Source organism: Equus przewalskii, chromosome 16 (assembly GCF_037783145.1).
Source record: "Equus przewalskii isolate Varuska chromosome 16, EquPr2, whole genome shotgun sequence".
In the NCBI taxonomy this organism is placed as follows: domain Eukaryota; kingdom Metazoa; phylum Chordata; class Mammalia; order Perissodactyla; family Equidae; genus Equus; species Equus przewalskii.
In genome coordinates this window covers 11,457,461-11,480,047 of record NC_091846.1, presented here as the reverse complement: position 1 = coordinate 11,480,047, position 22,587 = coordinate 11,457,461, and the positions used below count along the sequence as shown (strand labels likewise).

Sequence of the window (22,587 nt, the reverse complement as noted above, 5' to 3'; positions counted from 1 at the left end):
CACAGAATTCCACCAAAAGAGCCAGTTTTCTATACCAGAAACTTATTTACCAGTCTTCTTTAATAATTAGGAGACATAAAAGACGAAAGCAACTTTATTTTCTTTTAAAGATTTTATTTTTTCCTTTTTCTCCCCAAAGCCCCCCGGTACATAGTTGTACATTCTTAGTTGTGGGTCCTTCTAGTTGTGGCATGTGGGACACCACCTCAGCGTGGTTTGATGAGCAGTGCCATGCCAGTGCCCATGATTCGAACCAACGAAACACTGGGCCGCCTGCAGCGGAGAGCGCGAACTTAACCACTCGGCCACCAGGCCAGCCCCGCGAAAGCAACTTTATATTTTTACTTATATACACTTGATCTGTGCATATCAGAAAGACTGTATTACGTTAACATTCCGTTATCTGACACTATTGAAATCTACTCAACATCTTGATGGCTACTAGCAATGCATCCGGAATTTTTTCTCCATTAACATTTTAAAAATGGCTATCTCCTTTGAGTAACAAAGTTTGGCTGACAAAACTAAAATTGAGTGAATTTGAATGAATCTAAGGTATTATAGTTTTGCTAAATTCTATGCTTCCAAGTACAACACATAATAATCTTCTAATAATAATAACGATAATCCACATAACAATACTCCTGTTTACCAGGCTCAGGAAGTCCTGAGTATCCCAGTAAATACGGTTATTGGAGAACTTGCTCAGTCTGGACGGCTTGACTCATTTGGGATAGCAGAGGGGGAAAGTGTCAGCCCAAACTGCGAATAACCTTCCTTTGATTCCACGGGAGTTGCCAAAAGGGTCAGAATTCAAGCCCTTGTGACGGATGTCAGGCTCTCTGCGTAGGGCTTTGGGATCCCTTGGGCTAAGTGAGAGTCCACTATGGAGACGTGGCCCCAGGTCATAGATCCAGAGCTTTCACAGAGCTTAGAACAGTCTCCCCGTCTACTTGCCACTTTTTTCCTATATTACTTGTGAAATACCTGGTTTGCCAGTATAAAGATAATTGCTTAAATGCCACCAACTTTATTTATCCCAGCTAGAAGCGATCTATTTTTTCTCTCAAATCCCATGGCTCTTGATTTATATAATTTTTTGACCATTCAACATTGACTTGTATTGTTTCGCGTATTATTGTTTGCATCTTTCAGAGAGTTGGCATAGTGCTTTATATACACAATACGCCCTCATTAAGTGACTTGAATAACACAAACTGCTTTTACCATTTACCCTCTATCATTCAGTGTACACTGTTGACTTTGTAATCATTAAATTGTCACTTTTTGGGGGTAATAATATCCTCATATACTCAAGTTTCATACTTTGCTCATACAGCAGATTATCATTTGGCTACATTATTTGCAGTTTATAAACACGATTGTGTGCACTAGATCTCTCTATAACGGGTAGTTTAAATGCTAATGAGGAATGGAGGAGGAACAGCAGTGAAGTTTTTCCAGGATTTTAAAAAAAAAGTTAAATTCTTAAATTCTTATTCTTTCTGTTTGCCTGAGACTCAAATTTTATTCCCTGTTCTAGAATGGATCACTAGAAAAATGATTAAGATGTGAAGACCAAATTGTTTTATGACCAAAACTTAAATCACGTTAATAAGACTGGCAAAACACTTAAGTTAAAAAGAATAGCAGAATGGACTATTTATTATGTTAATGATTTTTAGAGGAGAGGAAAAAATATGGATCACAGTTATGGAAAGAAACAAAGTGTCTTTTAAAGAGATTTATTCTTGTCTTTGAAATGTATTTATAATTAGATTTGAAAACATATTATATATAAATTTAAGACATATTAAAAGACCTGATTTAAGAGCTTCTCCATGCCATTAGCTCCTAATTAGAACTGCTTTCTCTCTTTTCTCTATTAAACATAAGAAAGTAACAATAAGAATATCATCTTAAACTGAACTATTATCTTCTGCTTTGGTGGTTAGAGAAAAGCAGGTTTAAAAGGGAGTACTTGCTGAGTCCTGTGATAGGGCTAAAAATAAAGCAAGCAGAATCAGCGCCAATTTGAAAGAAAGATTTTTTTCTTAAGTTTCAACCCAGATAATCATTTTGTTAAAAAAAAAAAGGCCAACAAAATTAACACTGAAATCTGCTTCTGACTTTTAATTGAAATCATTTGAGAGATCACAATGGAATCATAAAAAAGAACTGCTCAAAAGAAAACACCACTGTAATGTCTTATTCATCCTGACTTTTGATCAGGATAGAATTACAGTAGAAACAACACAGGCCTTAAGGAAAATTGGTTCATTGTGGGTAACTTTTAAAAAAACTCCAAGAAACCTAACATAGAAACTAGACTAAAAGGAATTATGTGAGTCAAAATAACTATACTTAGAAACCTAGTTTCATTTAATTACGGACACAATCTAAAAGAAAAAGGTGTTTACTTTGTAAATAGTTTGTAAAATACTTGTAGTGATCCAATCCAATCATAAAGATTTAAAGATTTTTTTCTTGATTAGTTAATAAATATACATTTCTCAGATCTATAACTGAAATAAAAGTCTATCAATATAGAAGCAGGCAAAGAGCATTCCTGTGATATACAAGCACGTAGGTGAATTTGGAACTATTTCTTTTTTCATTATGCAAATACTGATGCGTAGTTTGAAACTGTATATTACAGGAACTGGAAAGGTTAAGAGTCAGTAACTAATTTACTGTCATTTTTGTTTTTGTCGCCTTTGCAGTCTCTTAGATATAATTTTTACTGTTCTTGTGTCCTGCGTGTTAGTCTCACGTTCTTTGGTACTGACTTGGGACTTCTCCTGTTCCTTGACCACAGATGTAGAACAATGCCTTTTCAGTCCGAGACAATCTTGTGAGCAGGTGGGGGTGGTCCTAGTGGATTCACTGATAGACATAAGTTGATTTTCTCCTGCTGAACCAGACAAAAGGGCTTGGGTATTTATCAATGCAAGTTCTTCATCAGCTATTGAATCACCTTCCAAAAGAGAAATGTCATTAACTTTTTTAAGTGGAGTCATCTCAGGAGAATTCAGTCCTTTTTTCTTTATAGGTGTTTCATATTTGGTGCCACAACTCCGTGGTGGCTGGAATGCCTTCTGTGCAGCTGGAGAAACAAATGTACAAATGGGACTAACAGGTGGAGGTAAAGGCAGTCTACTCAAGAAATCCAAGGCTCTTCTCCTTTTGCAGTTCTTTGGGTCATCAATCTCCATCTCCTCTTTACAAGACTTTAAAGTCATTGGGGCTGACAGAGGTGTGGAAACAGACTTCCCTTTTGGCTTACAAAGTGATAAAGGACTTTGGTAATTCATCTCACTATTGGGAGAAGACATCTAATTAAAAAAATACAAAAACACTCTATATAATTATATGCTAATATGTAAAACAAAACCACGTTAGCTTTTCATTAAAAATATTTAAACACATAAATACACACATTCTCACTTGCCTAATTTCAAGAGACAGTCATATTATTGTTATTATTCCAGAAAGAAGTAATTTTGCATAAGACAATATAAAAACTACATGAAGGGGCTGGCCCCGTGAACTAGTGGTTAAGTTTGGTGCACTCTGCTTCAGCGGCCTGGGTTCATGGGTTTGGACCCCAGGTGTGGACCTATACCACTTGTCAGCTATGTTGTGGCGGTGACCCACACATTAAAAAAAACCCAAAAACCAAAAAGCAGAGGAAGACTGGCACAGATGTTAGCTCAGGGCTAAGCTTCCTTAAGCAGAAAAAGAATAAAAGACATGAAAAGGAAGAAAGATGAAGACTAACTATAGTAAAAGACAAAAAAAGGAGGCAGGGGACATAAGTTACCCTTTAATCTTTTCTCTTTTATGATTAACAAGTTAAACTAAGATAAACATTTTAAAACCATTTTAAGAACAGACTGCCTGGGTTCTAATGCCTACTTTTCTAGCTTTGTGACTTTAGGCAATTGCTTAACCCCTCTATGCTAGTTTCCTCATTTGTAAAATGGAAATAAGAATTTTTATCTCATAGGGTTGTTGTGACGATAAGAAGCTAATATAGATACAATTAGCAAGTGTTAGCTACTTAAGAATTAGTTATTAACTAATATTACAGGCTTTAGCTTGATTTGCATTTATTGTGATTTAAAGAGTTAAATCAGGGGCTGGCCCAGTGGTGCAGCAGTTAAGTTTGCAAGTTCCGCTTCTTGGTAGCCTGGGGTTCACCAGTTTGGATACCCTGTGCGGACATGGCACCACTTGGCAAAAGCCATGCCGTGGTAGGCGTCCCACGTATAAAATAGAGGAAGATGGGCATGGATGTTAGCTCAGGGCCAGTCTTCCTCAGCAAAAAGAGGAGGATTGGCAGTAGTTAGCTCAGGGCTAATCTTCCTCAAAAAAAAAAAAAAATATATAAATAAAGAGTTAAATCAAACTGAACTTAGAAACAACCCTAATTGTATTGAATAGTCCTCCTATCAGAAAGACACAGGCAAAAAGTCTTTTCAATCACATGTACTTGGAATGCTAAAAATGAAAGCAACTGTTTGTAAAATCTGCCCCTAAAGACTTACATTCTGGCTTCAATAAACAAAATATAATTTCCAGATAACCTATACCTATATGAGCCATATAACAATTAATCAAACTTTCAAATTACGTTTAATTACACTTTATCATGTTTACTAGCTATACACCAGAGTATACTGTTGTCTCCAGATGTAACATTTATAAAATTTTTTAAATTTCCATTAACTTACCAGAAACTTATTTCCCATACCAAGGACTGTTTGAGCAGTGTGTGGCTCTGAAGTATAGTCTTTAGTTGGGGTGGACCACTTGGCATCATTTGCATTAAGTACATGCATAAGCTTGTTTTCTGCATCATTGCAAAATATATCAATATTCTAAGAAAATAAATTGGAAAAGCTGTTTTGTAAAATGAAAACCTACATATTCATGTTTTCAGTGTTACCTTTAAAATCAGAAATAAAAATTCGACACTGAAAATTTGATAGAACTGTGAAACAATATGCCAATGCAAAAATGCAAAACCAACATCAGTGATTTAGCAGAACTTAGTTGTTGGAGGGAGAGAGGGAGCGAAGGGGGAGGGAGTGTGTATGCGTGTGTCAGGGAGGAAAGATGTAAGAGATCTTTCCAACCATCTTGTTGAACAGCAAGGCATCACATGATCCTGGGTTTGGAGATGGAAGTCTGGGGCTCACATTCTGCTCTGTTCACTACCTCAGAGCTGTACATCATCTAACATCTACAGAGTTCTCCTAAGTTGGTAGTAAAATGAGGGAACTGCCTACATCTGTTGCAAGAACTAACTGAAATACGTACAGGGTAAACCACATGAAACTATTATTTCATAAGTCACAAATGGTCAGACACCAGCAATTTCATATGGTTTAACCTAATTCATGAAAATATTTTGTAAAACTTTAAAATGCTGTGTAAATGACAGTTAGTTGTCTCTGTGCTGCCCTTGAATGGTCTCAGAGAAAACCTGGGATGTAAACAGTGGGCACTCTGTATGGGAGCCAAATGATGAATGCAACCCCCACTCCATCCCCTATTTAGAAACGAGATGAAGCAGGGTGTTATTCTTCACTATGTGTACCAAGTCTTTAGGTAAAATATTACACAAACCTCCTTTTACAGCTACTCGAATGTTTTTAAACTATAATTTTATTTATATAAATTCTGAATAACACATATTTCAAATACTAAGCTACAGAACTACCTACCGAACTAAGAGGCCTATCTTTTGTAGTTTCTTTACTAGTTAGCAATTTATAAAATCCAAAATTTTACTGGAAGGCAGCATTGCATTGTAGGTAATAGTCTGGGCTCTGAATTCAGATAGCTTAAGTATGAATCCTGGTTCTACTAGTTTGGCTGTGTGACTTAACCTCTGTGTTTCTCATCGATAAAATGGAAAAACAGTTCTCTAGCTCATAGGGGTGGCGGAAGAATTAAATGAGACAAGCTTAGAACAAGACCTGACAGACAGTAAGCACTCAGTACACTTTAGCTAATATTATTATATTATGTATTATAGATTTAAGTATAAAATGCCTACAGGATCCAGGGAAAATAATTTTAGTGTTCTCCTATTTGGGATTATTTCAAATCAAAGGCAGGTATAAACTTTATAAAATACTAGATAAGGAGTTTAAAATGTAAATTTGGAGTCTGCATATTAATAACTGATCACACTGTCAATTACTTTGAACCACAGGTAACTCCTATTATCCTTGTTGCCAATTTCCAGTTTGCCTACAGTCTGTAGCGGTGAACATCCTTCCCACAATTTCTAACTCAATTCCCTTCAAATCATTCTTTTCTCCCTGGTAGCTGTCACCCACCCCATCTCCTCAGGTTCACGAGCAATTAATGTGATGCAACCTCACCTTACATTATATCTCAACTATCTGATTTTCATAAAAGCTGCTACTTCCTTTGATATTTGACTGCCAAAACAGGAAAATACCAAAATGCATGGTAATGCTGAAAACTAATTTTACCTCCATAGTATTTTTCATTTTGTGGAATGTCTCTTGAAAATGGCCCTCTTTTGGACTGGCAGAAAACGTGGAAAAGTCTCCAGCAAATAAAGTAGGAATTCCTGAGTTGGATTCTGGTCGCCACTGGAGGTTGCTTGCAACAATTAACATGTGAGGCTTAATAAAGTCTTCATTAAGATCTATCCAAAACTTTATTGCCAAAAAATTATGGCATTCATCTGACAAATAGACCAAAGGAGAAAGACCTAAAATGAAAAAAAAACAAGAACTAAAAACCCACTTAATTATGCATGTTAGATAAATTTAAAAATGCAAGGAATCTCTAATATGCTCATTTATTTTGGTATGCTAATGGTAAAAACAAATCAAAATAAATAAATTTAGAGAAAGCTCAGGATTTCCACAATGACCTGTTGCTTATAGTGCTAAATTTCAATGCCAATGTGACAACACATTCTGTTCCCGAGGCCACAGGGAAGCAGGTATACTTGTACATTGAGGTGGGAAGACAAATTTGTGCAAGCTTCTGGAGAAAACTTTGGTAATAACTAGCAAGCCAACATATGCACCTACCTTTCCATCTGGCAATCTCATTTCTAGTACTCAACTCTGAAGATATATTTCCAATAATAGTAAAATACAACAAGGTTCATGAAAACACTTGGTGTATGAGGTTATTCACTGAAGCACTGTTTGTAATGATAAACTATTAAAAACAATGTATATTAACTCATACCCAAGAGAGTAGTTGGCTAAACTATGGTACATCCATACAGTGGTATACTATGCAGCTGGACAGAAGAATGAGGAAGTTCTCATTGAAGTGATTTCCAAACAAGCTGTTAAGTGAAAAAAGAAAAGCACCAAAGAAAGACTATAGTTTGTTATCCTTCACATAAGAAAGACAGGGATATAAGAAAATGTATATCTGTCCATTTGTGCAAAACACAGGAAGGATAAACTAGAAACTACAATAATAGGGTACAGGTGGAAAAAAAGGAGGAATAGCACTGGGGTAGCATGGATGAGGAGCGAGTGACACTTCTCTGTGCCTGTCTTGTCATGTAGCTCTTACTCTGAGAACCACAGTGTTATTTCACACACTCTTCACATATCCCACAAACAAACAAACAAAACCAGCCAGATATGAGGGAATCCAAAATGGAACATCAAACATATTTCCCATTCTTTCTGCTTGAAAGGGCCTAGAAGCAATGGTGCTTCTGGAGGAATGGGCATATCTAGCAATCAGATCTTGCTTCTAAACACCATTTTCTCCAAAACAGGAATCCAGAGTTCCTTGGAGAAGTAGGTGATTCCAGGACTGGGGCTGGGAACATACAAGATGAACCTAGAACATCTTGTGATGCCAAAAAGTGAGGCAGTGCTCAAAAGAATCTATGAGTCAACCAGAAAAAGCTCCTAATGGCCAAAACTGAAACAATCTGAGCAACAAAACAACGAAGATACTGAGTTTTAACCCATAGAATAAAATAAGTATTTCTAAGCACATAATGATATAAATAAATAAATCAAAAAACCAGGCAAATATCACAGTAATAATGGTTGCAAACAAAATCAACTGATGGATGCAAAAATTAATGGGTGGAAGTTTGAGGTGAAATAGGATTTGCGTAGTCTCAAAGAATCTCCTTTAAGATATTTATTAACTACAAAGGGAAAGAAAGTTATTTTACAGGTAAGAAACCTAGCAGATACCACCGTAACCAAGTGATCAAGGTTGCCATTACCAGTAATAAGAACTGTCAACATCATTAACCCCTTGATACGATGTACAGAAGACACATCATTATTTCCATGGTAATTTTGCCAAAAATGCATAACCTTATTCCAATCATGAGAAAACATCAGACAAACCCAAATCTAGAGAAATGCTACAAGATCAGTCTATTTGAAAGTGTGAAGATCATGAAAAACAAGGGAAGACTGAGAAACTGTCAAAGATTGGAAGAGACTAAGAAGAAATAATGACTAAATGAAAGTGGGATCTTGGGATAGAAAAAGGAAAACAGCGTGGAAAACTTCAGATTTGGGGCTGGCCCAGTGGTGTAGTGGTTAAGTTTGTGTGCTCTGCTTCAGAGGCCTAAAGTTTGCCAGTTTGGATCCTGGGTGTGGACCTACATGTTGCTTATCAAGCCATGCTGTGGTGGAATCCCACATATAAAGTAGAGGAAGATGGGCATGGATGTTAGCTCAGGGCCAATCTTCCTCAGCCAAAAGAGGAGGATTGGCAATGGATGTTAGCTCAAGGCTAATCTTCCTCACCAAAATTTAAAAAAAACCCTTCAAATTCAAATAAATCTACAGTGTAGGTAATAAAACTCTACCAATTTAACTTTCTGATTTTCATAATTATACTATGGTCATGCAAGATTTTAACATTAGGGGAGGCTGGGTGAGGGATATTTGGAAACTCTTATTTTTGCAACTTTTAAGGTTTGAAATTAGCTCAAAATAAAAAGATAAACAATTTCAATGCCAAAAATGGGAAGGGATGACTTGATAAGCTGGGGTAGGACTGAGACTGGGAAAATCAGGGCTGGACTGGGCATCAAATGTTCAATCTTACTGTTTCTAGTTTCTTGTTCCTGTTACTCTGAAGATTATGTTTCCCTTATAAATGACAGGAATGGATAGAACTACCATTCTCAGATAATGATTTGTTTATCCTGTTGCAAATGATGGTTATTTCTTTCATTTTTCAAATTTACAAGCAGATTTCTTTAATGGATTTTAATCTCAGATTAAATATTAAATACAGCTTTTAGAGAAATTATCAGTTTCCAAAGCATGTTCAATTTTCTAATTTTGGAATTTGCCTCTAATTATATTCAAAACTTGATTGCAGTCCTGCCCTTCCTCCAAATGTCCTTCTTTAAAATATCATGTCTCTTCTCCCCAATTATAAAAGTTAATACATGTTGACTGAAAAACATTTAGAAAATGCAAAATAAAAAAATAAACATAGTGTAGTCTTATTTCATTTTTTTCATAAGAAGTTTCATATCTGGATCAAACTATATGCAATGAACGAAGTGGTAACTACTTATTTCTCTACCGTGCATCTTGTACAAATGACAACAATTGGAAGAATTTTTTAAAGTAACACTTTTACAATGTGGGCACTAAACAAATCTTCATGAAAATAAAAGGATAAGAAGAAAATTATTTTCCAGCTTTGTAGTCTAGGCCTACTTTGAACTTACAGAGAATTCCTCGTATCTTTTTAATTCCTTTTAGAAAATTTCATCAAAACGATAAAGCACTCAGCCCTTTTTTATAAACCACTTTCACAGGTTCTGCCTAGGCGGATGTTGTGGTGCAGGGGCAGGCCCCTTCCTCTTCAGGGCCCAGGTGGTGATCCTCCGTTTCTGGGAGAAGAGGCACTGACAACTCACACAGCGGTCCTCACTGGGCTTGCCCTCAGCCCACGGGTGTGCTGACTTACCTAAGGTTACGCCCGCTCTCTCGTGGAAGCCAGCATCCAATGACTGGTCCCTTGCCTCAGGGTGGCACAACTCTAAGGGGTCATCCCAATTCTAGAAGTCCCCAAGGGACGGCTGCACCTCTGCTGCAGCTGCACTGCAGTCCAGCTTCTCCTCTGCCCAACCCACTGCCTCCGCTCCCGGACAGGTGCTGTCTCTGAGGGCACTCCCATAAATCTGCACAAAAATCTCTGCGTCTGTTCCTCACGGAACCCAACCTAAGAACTGATCTTATTTCATGGATTTATTTTATATCACAGGATTTCTATAACATAGTAACAAAATAGACTGAAAATATAGAAGTTCCTGTTTTAAGCCCAACTCTCAAATGTTGGGCTTGGTATTGTTTCGTCAGTGTGAAGTGTAAGAAAAAACATATAAGCTTTAAAGCCTGAAAGCAAGGGCTCAAATCCACTTATATAATTGTGACCTCAGGCAGGTTAGTTAACCTCTCTGAGCTTCAGTTTCCCCATCCGTACAGTGAGATGATAACAGCAAAATGAACAGTTACTATGAGGACTTTTTCAAATTGTATATCCCTGAAGTTTTCAACAATTACCCCCACCATTATGTTAGAAGTGGGGATAGAAAGAACCTAAAACAGAGTCCCTGTCTTTGATGAGATCACAGTATTACTGGGGGTTGGGGCTGAGGTTCAGAGATGTAGAGACAGGACCACGGACTGTGTGCTGAAACAAACACAAAATGCTTTAAAAGCTGGAGGGAGACCTAACCCCGACTATAAGCATCTGGCTAGGCATGTAACATGTAAGCTGAATAACTAATGGAAAAAACTCATCAAGATGGGGAGGACAAAGGGCATTCTAAGCAAAGTGAATGGATTTTTAAAGGTAGGAAGTATTAAATGTTATACAGTCACGGGCCACATAACGTTTCAGTCAACCATGGACTGCACAGATGCCAGCAGTCCCATAAAATTAGGACCATAGAGCCTAGGCATGTAGTAGGCTATATACCATCTAGGTTTCTGTAAGTACACTCTATGATATTTGCACAATGATGAAATCGTCTAACGATGCATTTCTTATAATGTATCTCCATCATTAAGCAATGTATGACTAATGTGTTAGGAATATGAAACTGTGCAGTTTAGCCGAAGTGTGTGGGGTGGTGGTTTAAGGCAGGAAGCTGAAGGGTTTTTCAGGCATATGAAAGAGTTCGGGTTTCATTTTCTAAGGGACAGGGAGCCACTAAACATTTTAAGTGAGGAAACATCATGATTAGACTTGGGTATTAGATAACCAGTACTTCTGGCTTACAGTGGCACTTTGAAACTTTCTAATAGAATTTTCTTCCTCTAACACTTAATATAAAACCAACTAAAAAAAGAAAGAAATGTTCCCCAAAAACATACAAACGAGGAATATCCTGTAATAAAATTTAAACACAGGTGATGAAGGGAAGAAACAAGATAGTAGATAGAGCTGAGCACAAGAAGGCTCAGTTTCTAAACCTCATCCCTAAACTGGTGAAATTACACAAATTTTGAGAATTCTATTATCCTTAAATCTGAAGAAAAGCAGATCTTACCTTTTTCCTCTTGTGATCAGAAATAATGAGAATGAAGAGCAGGTGACCAGGACTGACTGCAGAAGTGAACATTCCAGGCTTCCAGGGTGGTATGGGTTGAACTGTGTCCCCCCGAAAGATGCTGAAGTCCTAACCCCCAGTACCTGTGAATGTGACCTTATTTGAAAATAACATCTTTGCAGATGGAATCATGTTAAGATGAGGTGACTGGGTCCTAATCCAGATGATGGTGAGTCCTAATCAAACATCCCTATAAAAGGGGAAATCTGGATACAGACACGCACACAGGAAGAATGCCAGGTGAAGATGAAGGCAGAGACTGGGTTGATGCATCTACAACCCAAAGAATGCCAACGAATGCCAGCAAACCATCAGAAACTAGCAGTGAAGCACTGAACAGAGTTTCTCACAGCCCTCAGAAGGAACCAACTCTGCTGCTACCTTGATCTTGGACTTCCAGCCTCCAGGACTCTGAGACCATAAATTTCTGTTGTTTAAGCCCCCCAGTCTGTAGTACTTTGTCACAGGAGTGTTGTAAATTAACACACAGGGTTACTCACGGAACTAGGGAAAATCATCTAGAACAGAGATAATAAATTTCAGGGATATATAATATGTAGTGGACAGAAACTCAAACATCCAGTCCTCACGCAGTAACTAAGAGGGGAAAAAAAGCTTGGTTTTGGATACAGTAGAAAAACAGTCAAGAACTACAAGGGGTCCTAGCAAATCTCCCAACTTTTTCCTCTCTCACATACCTCACCTCACCACCACTATCTGCTTTGGGACCATTAGAACTAATTTCATGTCAGTCTCCATAGGAAGCCCAGATTCCCAGGTCATCCCTGGACTCAGTCTCCAGAAAGCTTTGTACACTGTCTTTTTGACGCCATCTCCTACCTCTCCCTGTCTCCTGGAATCCTTTCACTGGACCCTCTGGAACTCAGTAAAATCTCTACACTACCCTCAACCTTTTCTGTAACTGCTCTCCTTACTGTCTTGCTGTTAATTGAACCCTGGCTCTCCTCTGATGACAAGCTGCCCTTGCAGACTTCTTGTGCTACTGGAGGTCAAGCTAGGGTAGATGTCTTCCCTGCTCCTTGCTGCTGCTCTCCCTCCCTAAAAGCACTCAGCTTTGAATCTTATGTTATCAGACCATATCATTCACTATTCCTTGTTTAGGCATCTGCTGCCCCTGGGTCACTCACTCCCTTTCATTCCCTTAAGAGTTTAATTCGTAACTCATGGTCATTCTTGTCACCACTACTGCTATTATTTCTTGGTGATTTCAATATCCTCACAGACAATGCTTCTAATACCCTGGGCTCCCATGTTCCTTTTCTTCTCCTTGAACCATCTTCTTCTCTAGTTTCTGCCAGCTGCGCACTCCAACGAACATACCCAAGACTTTGTTACTTCCAACAACTTCCTTCCTTCCAGAATCTCAATTTCAATGATCTCATTCTTCAACTACCACCTTTCATTCTTCCAGCTCACTCTCTCTAGAGCGCTATTTCAACCAATCCTCTAACCTCACTGGGGCCACAATCCATTTGTCTTATCTTCTGTTTACTGTTCCACATTCCCTAACGTCCCCTCTTTCTTCTGTACTGTGCTTAAAGTCCAAGGTCAATTATCAACATACCTCCTTTACATATACCCTCAAATTCTCTATCCTTCTTGCTTTAGTATTAGTCACTTGGCTAAACTACAAGCCTGGTTAAATCCTACTTTCCACCTACTTCATGCCTCACCATTATAGCTGAACATGGGTGGAAAAATATCACACGACCATGAGGACCAGTTTTATTTCATATTCATGAACATTAACCTCCACCGGTCCCTGGCAGTCACAGTGTATTTACCTAGTCCATTCACTCTGCCACTTTCTGGATGATTATTTCATGACTTTCCTCTCTTCTCAAACCTTTAATACCTTTTCCTCCATTCTGACTTTCAGTTGCTGATTTTGTTGTTCCCTATTTCAGTGAGAAAACAGAAGCAATCAGAAGACATCTGTCACAAGTTTCCCCTTATACATCAACTCTTCCACTTGCATCTGTACCCACAGACTTTTCTCCTCGTTGACTGTGGATGAACTGTCTTTGCTACTGGCTAAGGCCAATCTCACTATATGTCCAACAGACACCAGCCCCACATGGTAACCGAACAACAGTGCTCCACAATCGTCCGCTCTTTTTCTTCAGTCTTCACTGGACCTTCCTCATCAGTATACAATCTCATCAACACGTTAACAGCATTTTCATCTGAAAAAACAAATATTCTCTTGATCTCAATTCTCCTTCCAGTTATTGCTCCATTTCTCTTCTTTGCTTAAAAGGTAACATCCTTCAAATGCCTGTATTCACTGTCTAACTTCCTCTTCTTCCATTTTCCTTGCCCCATTTCAATCAGGCTTTCACTCCTACCGCTCCACCAAAAAGGCGTCCCCATGGTGCAAAAGCCAATAATCAATTCTTAATCCTCACCTTACTATCTCTGCGATCAAACACCATCTGATAGACTTAATCACTCTCACCTCCGTGAGATTCCTTTTTTCTCTTGGCTTTCGGCATAGCTCACTTTCTTAAGTATTCCTCCCACCTCTCTGGCCACTCCTCTGTTCGTTTTACTGGCTCCTGTACATCTCCCCTGCTTCTAAGCATCAGAGCGCCTGAGTCAGGCCTTGGCTCTCTTCTCTTCTCTATCTACTCCCACACTCAAAGCGACCTCATCCAGTCTACAGCTTTAAACATCACCTGTATGTTGACAACTTCCCAATATTTATTTTCAGTACAGACCATTCCCCTGAACAGACTCCTATATATCCAACTGTCATGAAGAAATTTCTACTTAGATTAAGCACCTACAATTTAACTGTCCAAACTGAGCTCCTGACCTTCCTCACACACCTGTTTTTTTTGCAGCCTTTCCCTTTCAGTAAATGGCAACTCCGTTTTTCCAGGTGCTCAGACCAAAAACCTTGGCACTGACTCCTTGACTCTTCTCTTCACCCCACAATGTCCCTCTACCTTCAAAATACAACCAGACTCTATTTCTGGCCACTCCTATTGCTTTTGTCGGTCCAAACTACTATCACCTTTTGCCTAAATTCTTGCAAAAGCCTCCAATTGGTTTCCCTGTTTGTCTCCTCACGCCTCCTACAGTCTATTCTCAATAAAGCAGCCTGAATGATCCCACGAAAATCTAGTAAGATGGTGTTACTCCTATGACTTCCCATCACTGCTGGAGAAAAACAGTTCAAGTCCATACAAGGATCATCACATGATCTGGTCCTTCAATGCCTCTATTCCCAGCTGTCACTACTCACTCTCTGGCCTCTGCCAATGCTAAAATGTACCAGGCAGGATCCTGCTACATTATGACCTTTGTAACTGCTGTTCCTTCCGCCTGGAATGTTCCTCCCCTAGATGTCCACATGCCTTCCTCCCTCTATTCCTTCAAGTCTCATCCAAATGTCAAGTCCGCAGTGAGGTCTTTCCTCACCTCCCTATCTAGAGCTGCATTCTCTTCCCTTCCCCCTGATACTACCTGTCATTCCCTACTGAATTTTTCTCCTTAGCACTTAAAAGAAAACTATATAAGCTACTTATTTTGTTTGTGATCTCTCCCCATAATGTAAACTCCAAGAGGGCAGGGATTTCTCTCTGTCCTGTTCATTGCTATGCACCCAGCACTACAACAGTGCCTGGCACATAACAGGAAATCATAAATACTGATTAAATAAATGAATAAAAGTTACTTCCCCTCTATAACAACAATATAATGTGTGGAGAGAGTCACCCAAGTATGACCAAGATGAAACGAAATGCTATGGAAACAATGTAGCATATTAACATACTACAAAGAAGTGCACAAAGCACTAAAACACAACCGATCAAACAAACAAAACATATTTTTTAAAAAAAGAGAAAAGAGCATAGCAATAGACAAAGAGCACAACCCATAAGAAAACAAAAGTAAAAGAACAGAAGAAAATTTCTAAAGTCTTCAAAACTGATTCACACTATTTAACTTAATAAGAACACATATTCAATAAAATAAAAGCCAGAATATGGGATGATAAATAGCCCTGTAAAATGTAAAGGAGACTACAGGACCAAAGAAATAAACTGAGGACACCAATACATGATCATAATGGGACAGATACATGAATTAGAAATAGCAAGGAATAAAACATACATTGCAGAAAATAAAATTACTGACATAAAGGCTGGATACAATCATGGTGAATGGAGATAGAGAAGACAAAGAAACAGAAGCAAAGAGATAAAAACAAAAATAAAAATAATCCAACGTGAGACTAACTGGTATCCTTGGAGTAAAATCGCAACAAATGGAATAGCAGATATATTGAAAGATATTACAGAATTCCCCTGAAATAAAGAAAGCACTGAATCTGCAGATTAAAAGAGCATCCTGTGTCCCAGGAGAACTGTATACATAATGCTTATACTATGACACAGCTCAGTTAAGCCTGGACTACAATGCATAAACATTCTGCAGACATAAAAAGAAAGCCACCTAAATGGGGGAAAAATCACGCCAGTCCAGGCTATTCAATGCAAAAGAACAACTTCTACAAAGTTCTGAGGGAAGGAAAGGAAGCATGAGCCCATAATATTATATGTAGTCAAGATACAGTCTTAGAATTAAGGCAATACGTGCACATTTCAAACACATGAAGAACTCATGGAAAACGGCACACTTGAAACTTTCTTGAAAAAAAGACTGACAATAAACCTTAACCAAAAACCGAAGAAGGGAGAAACCACGACAGGGTGGCTGATAAACAAAGAATCCAGCAAATATTTGAGAGCCTACCCTGTAGCAGGCACTGTTTTAACAGCTGAGGATACAACTGTAACACTGTCTCTGTCCTTACAGAGCTAACATTCTGCAGAAGGGAGACAAAAAACAAACAAGTACTGTCAGGTGCTGGGGAGCACTCTGGAGAGGAATAAAGCAGAGTGAAGGGGAGAAAAAGTGCTGGGTTGGGGGTGCAGAGGGAGTCCTGCTCTTTTACAAAGGGTGGTCAGGGAAAGGCCTCTTATGAGGTCGCATTTGAACAGAGACTTGAGGGAGCCAGAGGGGCCAGCACGTGGCTGTCCAGGGGAAAGTGCTTCTGGGAGAGGCAGCCATCAGGGTAAAGACTGATGAAAGTGAGCTCGGTGGGCTCAAGAACAGCATGGAAGATGTCAATGTAGTGGAAGACTGCTAGAAGAAGAGACTGAGGTGCCTGGCACAAAACCATCGACAAATGGAAGACTCTGTGCTTAAACAGAGACCTAAGCTGGGCCTTGACACTGCCCTAGTACTTAGATAAGAGAGCGTAGCTTTGTAGATAACATACATGGAAAGAAGGAAAGAGGAATGTGCAGTCATATTTAAGGAATCAAATAGAGATGAATTTGGTTAAGATGTTGGAGAGTAGTGAAAACTAAAGCTGGAGGTGGAAGTTTGAACGCTCAGTTAATCACAGAAGGAGATTATAATTATCTAATTAGTAATCACTAAAACGCTGCAAAACATGTTCTAGCAATTTTTAAAAAATTAAGTAGCACAGAATGGGATGTAAATTGTTTCCTTGCAATAATGTGGAACTGTTTTTCATTAAGAACTGAGATTGAAATGGGCCTACTTTCAAATCACTAGTTACCAAATTTGCTCATTTGTAGCTCCAATTAATCATAAGGAAGACAAATTTTAAAAGATAGTGTTTTCCAAAAGCATTGATAAAAAACTTCAATTAAATACACTGTGCATTACCTATTTTTTTCACAACAGAAACTACAAATCCTATTACGTCGACTTCAGAACAAGGTGGCTGGAAGTCTGGATTCAATAATTTGTTGAAGTGAAGGGGCTCCCTTGGCTGATAAACTTGGAATAGGATTTCATCTGAAGCCTACAAGAAAAAGAAATCAGTATATGTAGATTCTATAAACTAATATGCATTTATCAAAATTGAAAAATTATAACGAAAATTTTGTACCGGCAGTTGTTGATATCGAGTTTTTTTTGTTGCTGTTAAGTGTATGTTAGCCCTTTCAGATCTACTTTTAGATTTTGATGTTGTAAGATGATAGATTCTATATCTCTTTCCCTCTGTTAACAGGGAATATAAATCTGATGATGGACGCCAGACACTCAATAAAACTATTTAGAGAGAGAGAAAAAGACACAATGGAAGAACTAATAATTATTAAAATTTGTGTTTGAAAATAAATACTGATAACAACAAAGGTCTAAGGATTATATGTTATCAGACTTTCTGGGCGCTGGTAGCGCATTTTTGCTCCTCTGATACACACTAACTTGACACTTTATCTAGCATTTGAAATCATTGTATTAATAAAATAATACCTTTTTAACTTAACAAAAGTGATAAAATAAAAAAATTTACATACTGACCTGAATCTTTTTGTTTTTTCTCATAGCTTATGATACGCAACTTCCACACAGTTGTAACATCTCTTGATAAAATTTGTTCCCCTTGCCCAGAAGATTCAACAGCCTTCCTGAATTCCAATTGGATCTGTGCTTGCTTCTTATCATTCAACATCTGTCTGTGATTATTCAAGGCTCTTAATTGCTCTTCACTAAAATAACCCTGTAATCATTTAATATATTACGGCACATGATATTAGAGTAAAAAACAAAACATCATCTACTGTAAATGAATCCCTTTAAACAAGGATAAAATACAACAGAATTGAGTTCATTTTAGGGTGTGACAATATAACTTATCACATAACAAATATTTTTAGGTGCCTCAAACTGTTTACTAATCTTTGTGACAAATTTCCCTAGAGCCCAAACAACCCTCTATTATAAATATACTCTAAGAATCATAATCATAATCATCAATATTGACATTATAAATGGCTAACATCTGAATGCTCACTGTGGTTAATGTAGTAATTCATTTAATCCTATGAGGTAGGTACTATTATTGTTTTCACATGGTAGATGATGAAATTGAGGTACCGAAAGAATACATAACTTGCAGAGGCACATAGGCAGGAGTTGGCTCAAGAATCCTCATTCTTAGCCCCTTGCAGTATAATTTCATTAACTCCATGGAACAGTAGATAGATTTTAAAACAGGCATGTGCTACAAGCACTTATCTCTGCCTCCACACTTCTCTCCCAATCATTTCTGCAAATTGCTGTCTGTACGCCTTGGGAATCTCACCCAGTATAATAAATAAAAAAATAAAATTAAGTAGGAAATGGAATCCTGACATATAACATCTAGACTGCTGTTGCCTTATGCATCTTAATACCTAATCCACACTGGGAAGGGAGACAATGAAATCTATGTACCCTGCAAAGGTCTTTCTTTATATGTAGACAGTGTTCAGTTTAAACATGAATTAAAAAAAAGATCTGTGATTTCAGAAGTCCCACAACATTCAACATCATCACTGAAAACAAATTCTTTTGACAGGGTATTTTTGAAATTGATGGCTATTTTTCTCTCCAAGAATTACAATGATAACTTTAAGTGAAATCTCATAGAATCATATAAACTTAGAAGCTTAGCGATAAGCCACTCTTCGGGCTTTCCCTTGACAGAAGGTGGAAATGAGGACGAAGAGACAAATCATTCGTCCAGCTACACAGGGATGGGGCCAGGTCTAGAACCTAGTCCTCCAACTCTCCTTCTGTCCCCTTAAATTCTCCTTATAAGTAAATTTTATAAAAGGAAACTAGACTGACAAATATTTTGTTGAATTTTGTGGATGAAATTAAAACTATCTTCATGACGACTCATAGCACAAGCTTCAACAAGTTAATATAAGAAATAGAGGCACACAGTTTTTTGGTAAAGCATAACAAAGCTGTAAACTACAGACTTGCAGCAAGTACACTCACAGGCTTTAAAACTGGACTCACTTCTCACAGGGAGCATCTGAGTTCTAATGTGAGAATATGAAGCAATTCTATTCAGAATAGCATTGCTTACTCTCCTAATGGAGTGTTCTTTATCTGCTAGTCCCAATATTTAAGAAAGTTAAGGCTATATGCAAGATTTATTAAGTCATCAAATAAATGAGGTTAATCAATAGTTTTTCCTAAAATTTTCCCTTTCCTCCCTATGCAGTAAACTAATCTTAAAATCTGCATTAATAAGATATTCAGGTGTCTAAAAATTTAGGAGGCAGCTTACCTTAATATAGTAACATTTATATGAAACTTTATAACATTTATAAGTATATTTTTACATAAGCTAATTTGATCCTAAACCAACATATTTTATGCTCATTTTATAATTATTTTGCACCCAATTTGCTTAGCTAATAAATGGTAGAGCCATGATTCTAAAGCCTATGCTATTTCTAACACAATTTAGTGCTTCTGTAACTTTTCCACCAAAGTATCTACCCTTCAGATTATGAAACAAACTCTAGGTAGGATCTGAGAAAGAGCTGAGAATATGGAAACTGAGACATTGTTTTGAAGTTACTTGTTTTACCTTAAAAATAAACAAGTTTTGCCTGTATTTTAAACCACATTTATTTAATATATAAAATTATTTAACCCTCCCATCCATTACTTGGTATGGAATCGAAAACATAACACACTGGTTTGGCACATCACTGAGGACCCAAGAAATGCACACATCCCCTCTGAGAAACACAGAATTTCAACATACTGCTTCCCGAAATGGCCAGAAGAGTGAGGACAGCTTCCCACCATAAAGGCTGAAGACTAAGGGTCATTGTATGCCCTCTTACTCTCTCACCTCAAGGTAACTTGGGTCTGGTGCGCTCTTCACTGCTTCATAAAGCTCTGCACCATCTTGCAGAGCACGGACTTGCTGTCTTGTTAGCGCACGTGATGGGGTACATTGTTTTGCTATACTTTCTAGGAAAAAAAAATGCATCACTAATGAGCTAAACCACAAATTTAAGAACAGTGTAAACTAGTGAATCAAGCAAAAAAGACCCAAAGAAGAGAGGTTAAAAAATAAGAAACCATGTATCTGCTAAACATTTTCTAGGAAAATTTGAAACTAGTCTACTCATGGCTTAAAAAATTGTCATACAAATAAAACCACACATCTATGGACAGCTAATCTTCGACAAAGGAGCAGAGGGCCTACAATGGAGAAAAGAAAGTCTCTTCAACAAATGGTGCTGGGAAAACTGGACAGCCACATGCAAAAGATTGAAAATTGACCATTCTTTTTCACCACACACCAAAATAAACTCAAAATGGATCAAAGACCTAAAGATTAAGCCTGAGACAATAAGTCTTTTGGAAGAGAATATAGGCAGTACACTCTTTGACATCAGTTTCAAAAGAATCTTTTCGGACACTGCAACTCCTCAGTTGAGGGAAACAATAGAAAGAATAAACAAATGGGACTTCATCAGACTAAAGAGCTTCTTCAAGGCAAGGGAAAACAGGATTGAAACAAAAAAACAGCTCACTAATTGGGAAAAAATATTTACAAGCCACTTATCCGACAAAGGGTTAATCTCCATAATATACAAAGAACTCACACTGCTTAACAACAAAAAAACAAACAACCCGATCAAAAAATGGGCAGAGGACATGAACAGACATTTCTCAAAAGAAGATATGAATATGGCCAATAGACACATGAAAAGATGTTCATCATCGCTAATCATCAGGGAAATGCAAATCAAAACTACACTAAGATATCACCTTACCCCCGTTAGATTGGCAAAAGCATCCAAAACCAAGAACGACAAATGTTGGAGAGGTTGTGGAGAAAGAGGAACCCTCATACACTGTTGGTGGGAATGCAAACTGGTACAGCCACTATGGAAAACAGTATGGAGATTTCTCAAAAAGTTAAAAATAGAAATACCCTATGACCCAGCCATCCCATTACTGGGTATCTATCCTAAGAACCTGAAATCAGATATCTCAAGAGTCCGTTGCACCCCTATGTTCATCGCAGCATTATTTACAATAGCCAAGACGTGGAACCAGCCTACATGCCCAGAAACTGATGATTGGATAAAGAAGATGTGGTATATATACACAATGGAATACTACTCAGCCATAAAAAAAGACGAAATTGGCCCATTCACAACAATGTGGATGGACCTCGAGGGCATTATGTTAAGCGAAATAAGTCAGTCAGAGAAAGACGAACTCTATATGACTCCACTCATAGGTGGAAATTAGTATATTGAGAAGGAGATCTGATCGGTGGTTACCAGGGAAAAGGGGGGGTGGGGGGAGGGTACGGAGGGGGAAGTGGTGTACCCACAACATGACTAACAAAAATGTACAACTGAAATCTCACAAGGTTGTAATCTATCATAACATTAATAAAAAAAAGAAAGGGGAAAAAAAAAATTGTCATACAAAGAGTTTACTTAATTAGAGTAATTTATAAATTAAGTAAATGATTTCATAATTCACTTAATTATGAACACAGAATGACCTAATGATAATTTTAAGCAAATCAAATAGAGTCCATTTTTTCTGCAGATTTATATAGAACATGAAGTTAAATAATATAGACAACCATGAAGAAATGCAGGAGAAGATAAAACTTTCATTAAAAAGGTAGATTAAAAAAGTAAATTTCATACCCTTTAAGCATAAAAACACTACGATTTTTATTAACAAAATTGATGCGACATGGAAAACAAATTCTAGCTCCAGGTACAATAACATAAAAACCAACTGCAACAAAAATGCAAGTTGTATAACGTAGATAAGGACACTGAAGAAAGAGAATGACAAATGGCTTATGGGAAAACAATTTGACAGTTCTTTCCCTTGTTGGTATTCTTTCTCCAGCACCAAAAAAGGACATGACAAATAGTTTAGTACTGAAGCTTAAGAGGGAGTTTATTTAAGATTTCTGAAAAGTACTGTGGGTATGCAATGTTTTATTGCCCAAGACAATTAACAAGTTGTTAAAAGCTCAGTGTATTGAATAAAGATGTGATAATTTGGGGTCAGTTCAATGCTTCCCTGTATATCTACATAATAATATTTTT

At 37.6% G+C, this 22,587-nt stretch overlaps 1 protein-coding gene across 2 annotated transcripts in view; it reads right to left on the bottom strand.

The window, feature by feature from the left end:
• Positions 1–93: 93 nt before the first annotated feature.
• The window catches only part of BRCA2 (BRCA2 DNA repair associated), a 66,020-nt gene continuing 43,526 nt past the window's right edge, over positions 94–22,587 (bottom strand). For both annotated transcript variants that reach the window (XM_070577928.1, XM_070577929.1), the window contains 7 exons: positions 20,343–20,464; positions 18,005–18,203; positions 17,586–17,749; positions 17,360–17,498; positions 6,513–6,757; positions 4,737–4,883; positions 94–3,335 (listed from right to left, as the gene is read on the bottom strand). In XM_070577928.1, the coding sequence (XP_070434029.1) occupies positions 2,697–3,335; positions 4,737–4,883; positions 6,513–6,757; positions 17,360–17,498; positions 17,586–17,749; positions 18,005–18,203; positions 20,343–20,464 (1,655 nt within the window). In that variant the 3' untranslated portion in view covers positions 94–2,696. The remainder of the gene's footprint in view (positions 3,336–4,736; positions 4,884–6,512; positions 6,758–17,359; positions 17,499–17,585; positions 17,750–18,004; positions 18,204–20,342; positions 20,465–22,587) is intronic.